Source organism: Leopardus geoffroyi, chromosome B2 (assembly GCF_018350155.1).
Source record: "Leopardus geoffroyi isolate Oge1 chromosome B2, O.geoffroyi_Oge1_pat1.0, whole genome shotgun sequence".
NCBI classification, from domain to species: domain Eukaryota; kingdom Metazoa; phylum Chordata; class Mammalia; order Carnivora; family Felidae; genus Leopardus; species Leopardus geoffroyi.
The window spans coordinates 31,694,156-31,700,200 of record NC_059332.1 but is presented as its reverse complement, the minus strand read 5'-3'; the positions used below and the strand labels follow the sequence as shown (position 1 = coordinate 31,700,200).

Genomic DNA, 6,045 nt, shown 5'->3' with positions numbered 1-6,045 from the left:
CTCCAGGTGATGAAACAGGCATCCAAGACCATGTTAATTAGATGGGTAATGCTGACACGCAATGTCCGATCCTATTTTTCCTTAAACCTGGAATGAGTGTCACTGATACATAAATTCTGTAAGGTATATGACTCCTACTCTTCTCTTCCCTACTCCACTCCCACCTGCTCCCCATCATGAGTCTTATTCATTATCTGAGGCTAAACCCTACATTTTGCATTCATTCTACCAAAGATCCAGATATATCATTGGGTTGGAGACTCAAGAACCAAGACCAGATCCTGAAACCGTTGCTAAGTAGAGATCTCCCAACGAACTCTACTCTAGGGTTTTCCATAGGGGGACTGGATCACAGCAACTGAATTGCTTATGGATGCTACAAGTGAGGCATGTTCCAAATGAACTTAGATATTTCTGATTACTTACAGAACTTATCACAGACATTCAACATTCATGCATTTTGGAAGAAAGAATCATATATATTCTCTAGTCTCTGTGAAGAACTGGCTTACACACCAAACCTTCCCTCAGAACATCAAAAGTTTATTGTGTTTAAAAAAAAACACAATCACAGTTGGGAGAAACCCAAGCAATAAGTGTGAAGAGATGTTTGAATTGAACATTCAAAGTGTTTCCAGGCAGAGAAGGGATCCTCTGGGGTCTATTCCAGAGGCAACACACGTTGATGATCAAATGATGGTAGAAAATGGAGAAAAATAGGCCCAAGAAGGGCAGTAAACAGGGAATAACTCCACAGCAGAGCCTGGACAGATCAGGAAGGCATCATTCTTCTTAGAATAGCTAAAGGGCTGGAAATGCTGAAAAATAGTTGTCTTCAGTGAGGTGAGCAATTGGGATATTGCCAGGCTTATAAAGCTTTCAAGGCACAAAATTCTTCATTGATCTTCTCTTTGGGAAAAGCCATTGCCTGTAGAAAGACATACATGGTTACTAAAGATTAAGATGAGTATTTTAAGCTCTTTTTTCAGATCCTTTTTCTTCTCCCTTAATCCTTTGTTTTGGAAAAGCCTCATAACATTCCTCTCACATCTGTCCAGTAAACACAACCTAAATACCACTGTTCCAACATGAACTGCATCCCCTACACTCTGAGTAAGGATGAATGAGCAGAGCACTGCCTTACCTTCTCTTGGAAGTTTCAACATCACTTTCAGATTAGAGAAGCAAATATAGGTATTGACCTTCAAGAGAATTTCATTTCATGCACTGAATCTGCCTTAACCCCAAGTGAGCCAAACTCTGGAAACCCTTCTTAACTGAAGGTCTGCCTCAGGAAATACAAACCAGTAAGTGCCCAAATGTTTCCTTGAACACTTTGATTCAATACTCTGATGTGAAACAATGGTCTTAGGTAGTGGAGATAATCTCCAAGACTCAAGTTTTGGTCTAGATACACATATATGGAAAGAAATAAGGGATTTTGAAGCTTTGGGATACCAGATGATGTCAATGTCTGGCTCTATCTTAGCAAAGATACCCTAGCAAGAGCCATGACATTCCTATCACTTTAAAGGCATCACAATCCTCTTTCCCATGCTGTTTCCTACCCTTGGAAAACTCCATATATGTCTTCCTCTGCCCACATTAAACCCACCTGTGGATGCCTCACAGAGGCCCTCGGCGTTCACCAGCATTGACCTTGCGCATGCCCTTGATGATGAAGATGGTTCCAACAATGATGCCCACCAGACCCACGACAAGGCCCAGGGCACATACCACATTTTCTGTTGTCTCTGGGAGGGGGGTTGGTGCATCAAACTCTGGGGAAAATAAAACAGAGTATGGTACAGAAGTAATGATCATGGTCTGGAAAAGCACTTAGATGCAAATGTAGACATTTAGTCAATGAAGAGTTACTAGTCACCTAAATAAGAGGAAGACAGAATGATATATGAAGGGAATGCAGATTAACAAGTGGGAGCTGAATAATGGGATAAGATAAGGAATAGGATTTGTAGCAATGGTTATGGATGAGTTACAGTACTCTGGGTCTCAAAGCACCAGACAAAGCATCATGGGAAGAAACCATAGAAGAAAGGAGATTGATGGATGGTCCATACCCCAGTGCTTGAGAAGAGGCTCATCCAAACCCCAGTGCTCCACCTTGCAGTCATAGACATCCTCCGTCGAGGGTAGGAAAGGGAGATAGTGGAACTTGCGGAAAAGGTGGTCTTCCCGGGGCAGGAAGACGGTCTCTGACACTCCTGTGGTGACAGGCTTTCCATTTCGAAGCCACGTGACATTGATCACTGGTGGGGAGAACTTGTCGATGAAACAGATGAGGGTGTTGGGCTCTCCCAGTTCCACAGGGCTGTTTGAGAGCACTGTCACCTCGGGAGGTTCTGGGGACGCATGACAGAAATTAGGCCTCCCTGCTTAGGCTATACCCTCTCCCTCCCACTGAAGCTTTTGATAAAGCAATTGGAAATGTGTCCCAAGAATCTATGCCACAGTCTCAGATACCTATCTCTGATACCCTCCCCCATGAATTGGAACCAATGTTATGGTATAAGATATATTGGGATACTTTAAGTAACGGGTATAATTTTATTCCTGTCTCTCCTGGCATAGATTTGGGGCAATGACTCACAGTATGAGTCACTGTGGGTGGTGAGGATAAGATGTGAGCACCTCAGGAAAGGAATAAACTCATACATTGTTCTTGGGCCTTTGGCATGAGAGGTAGGGGCTTGCTGACGGCGACTCTAGGCCCCTGGGAGGGAAAGTCAGTCACAAAAATGTAACACAAGCCAAAGCATCTGTTTCAACGTTAGGAAACCAATGTCTAGCGGTGTAGAAGTTACCATTGGTGTTTGGGGTGTTGTTGGAGCGCTTTATCAAGATGTCCAGGTTAGCTTTGTCCACAGCTATATTGGCCAAGGCACCCTGGGCCTCAAAGCTGGCAAAACGTCCAAATTCTTCAAGCCGCCACACTGTCTCCTTCTTTTCCATATCCACGTGGAAAATCTCATCACCATCAAAGTCAAACATAAACTCGCCTGATGAGTCAGGCTTCAGATAGAACTCAGCCTGGATGATCACATGCTCCTCTGAAAAGGGAGGAAAGGGTGTCAGAGTGGGTACCAGGTGGAAGAGAGAAAGAAGAATCCAGTATGTGAGAAAGACATGTTGGCAGGGGCAGTGGAACCATACGGAGTGGAACCATACAGAATGAAGGAGTGGTGGAGGGCAGGGATGAGTCTGGAGATGAGGGTCAGGTGGAGGACATCCAGGCTGAACAGAGTTCTAAGGCAGAAATCAAGGGGCAGAGTTAGAGAGGGTGGATTGAAGGGAAAGAGGGATGAATATCCCTCAGTCTTGTGAAGCTGTGGTTAAGCTCCATGTTACAAGCTGTGAAGTGATCCACTCTTTGGAAATTCACCAGCAGCTGCTAAATAGTAATTGATCACTCACTGTATTTTCCCAGGCATTGAATACACTTCAGCCTTAATTGTGTGAATCTCTCAGACTATTGCAGTTTTAAGAATAGGGAGACACTCTTTAAAAGGCTGTGTTCTGAACTCTGGAATCAAATGAAATAATGAATTCTCTTCGGTCAATGGATATAAAATTGACATACATGATTGTATTCACTTTACCTAGAAAACAAATGTTCTGATACCTATACACATATATACTGCAATTCATATCAGGTACCTGGCCTTCCATCTCCCTGGATAGATTGTTGCTCTGGGGCGATGTTCCTTTCTAGTGATCATCAATATAATATCTGTGCTCAAAATATGCTGATAAGATTCACATGCCAAAATTTAACCAGCATGTATTCAGCTAAGTACAGGAGCTGAGAACATCTCATATTGTTTTCTCATTGAATCCCCACAAAATTATGTGAGGTTGAAATTTGTAATGGCACTCATTTTTTCCAGTAAGAGACATTGAAGCCCAGACAGCAGCTTATTAATGCTTCTCAGAACCTACTCCTCCCTCACATTTGGCACACTTCAAAGTCAATGGTATTAGTCAATACAGAACTCAGTTTTTGCTTCTCTAAACTACATGTGATTGACTTCAATTAATGGTAATGGCAGCACTCCTCCAGACTACAATTTGCTATACTTTCAGATGTATAGCAACATAATACCTGTCATCATTTTGCTCACTTCAAAGATTGTCCTGCAAGTGTCTACAGTTCATCTCTCCAGTGCTTTCAGAGCTCATATCCCTAGATTTGATTCTCTCAGCACCTACCTTTGATAGCCCCGGATTCCTGAGGACACATCAGGAAAGCCACGATAAGAAATCCTAGCACCAGGACTCCATTTATGGCCATTTTCTTCTTTGGTGCTTTGATGGGGGCAGTAGAGCCTTAGACTGGGGTAGCAGTGAGAAGACTAGAAGAAAAGAGAAGGTCTGACATTAAAATTCAAATCACTTAACGTACAGCCAATCACAAAGACCTTTTGAGATGGCACATCTGTTACTAAGGGAAGGGCTCTTGTAAATGGTTCAGGAAAGGAACCACTTCATTAATTAGATAAAGAAATAAAGTTCTTAATCAAATAAACACACAACCAAATAACAACACAAAACATCAGGTTTTTAAGAATGTTGTGAAGTTACTCACAGACTCTTCCATTTCAGCCCAAATGCTAGAAAGAGATGTGCTTGAAGCTTAATAGTGAGAGGAGAGTCAATGGGAACACACCAAGTGAGAGCTAATGAGAGATGATTCCTCTGTGCTGTGACAGCTGGGGATGCTAATTCAGGGCTAATAAACCATCTTAAGAGATGGTAAATTGTCATGCCATGGAGAATGTCTGATTTTGGCAGTGTTGTGTGACAGAGTTTCACTTAAGAAGCTTCTTATTGCTTTAAGATTCTCCTCCATGTCCTACTGTCCCAGAGGGACAACTCAGTCCAAGAGCTGGGCATCCATGGCACTGTACCATATTTAGAGAACATCAGAGGTGAAAGTTAGTTTCAACATTCCCCTAACTATACATGGATGTTAGAGATGTCATAGGTGGTGGTTACTGGAAACCGTTGGACTCTAATCTCTACTATTTGAAATATGACCAGAGATTGGAGTAGACTTGGGGGGACACACCTCATTTGAGGAATCAGGTTGATGAATACGGTAGAGCAAATTGGGCAGAGCCTATTTTACTGGCAGTAATAGAGATAAGAAACTACAGGAAAGCTTTACCATAACCTTCCTCATGTCATAACATCACGACTGCTGTCCTCATGACATAAGTTATTGAAATTCTGTTCCTAAGAATTTATTTTGATATTCTCTCCTGAGAAAATGGAAAGTTAAAACACTCTGGCCCTGATGTTTCTGAACATACGGGGCCATGATAAGGACAATTAAACCACACATAGAAAGGGCTGGAATCTGAATACAACCAGTGAAGAGAGACCTGTCAGTGAGGCAGGCCATCTGATGGTGAGTTCACTGTTGAATATCAGTCATGACACATACGCTCAGGGTGGATTTCCACACTACTGTGCTGATGCCTTATTTGCCGCTTAGCTGCCCTCACAAATCATGAGGGAGAAAACCCTACCATTACTGATTATCTAATCACATCCAAGGGTTTTGAACATCCCCTGACCCTGGTTTTTGGATCACTTGGGAGAGATCCACAGCACAGTGTTGCCCTAAAACTGTTAAGAAATACACTTCCTGGAGGCAAAAGAATGGTCCAGATGAGAGTTCTACCGTATCAGTCTCTGCTGAGAGTCGGGTCCGAATATTTAGGCTTTTCATCTCCTCTCTCAGAGGAAAAAGCAAGTCTAATGTTGTTATGCCTGCCCTTTGCTGGCTGGCATACTAAGTTGTTCTTAAGGTGCTCATAAATATATGGTAAACAGGCATTTTATATAAAAACATTTTGTATGTTGTAATAGCACCTTCACCCTCAGGTGTTTTGCAGCAACTTATGATATGGCTGTGTTCTAAAGCACTGATTGGTTCTCCTCAGGAAATTACTACATTTGGGAAACTTTAGAAAATACTTTCATTTCCCTTTCCCTGTGACAGGAAAGAAGTTCCAATCT

General features: G+C 42.4%; 1 protein-coding gene across 1 annotated transcript; it reads right to left on the bottom strand.

Moving 5' to 3' along the window:
• Positions 1-522: 522 nt before the first annotated feature.
• On the bottom strand, positions 523-4,375 carry LOC123608206 (HLA class II histocompatibility antigen, DR alpha chain-like). The gene is made up of 5 exons (XM_045497845.1): positions 4,231-4,375; positions 2,826-3,071; positions 2,082-2,363; positions 1,616-1,781; positions 523-928 (listed from the first exon to the last, which is right to left on the bottom strand). The coding sequence occupies exons 1-4, from the start codon at positions 4,310-4,312 to the stop codon at positions 1,627-1,629; spliced, it is 765 nt and encodes a 254-aa protein (XP_045353801.1). The 5' UTR covers positions 4,313-4,375; the 3' UTR covers positions 523-928; positions 1,616-1,626.
• Positions 4,376-6,045: the final 1,670 nt, after the last annotated feature.

Bases quoted from the DNA above. Each gene is read 5' to 3' on its own strand.
- LOC123608206 (XM_045497845.1), bottom strand. From the start codon at position 4,312: ATGGCCATAAATGGAGTCCTGGTGCTAGGATTTCTTATCGTGGCTTTC. The intron at 3,072-4,230 runs GTAGGTGCTGAG...CTCCCTTTTCAG, and splicing joins GGAATCCGGGGCTATCAAAG to AGGAGCATGTGATCATCCAG. The intron at 2,364-2,825 runs GTAACTTCTACA...ATGCGTCCCCAG, and splicing joins CAACACCCCAAACACCAATG to AACCTCCCGAGGTGACAGTG.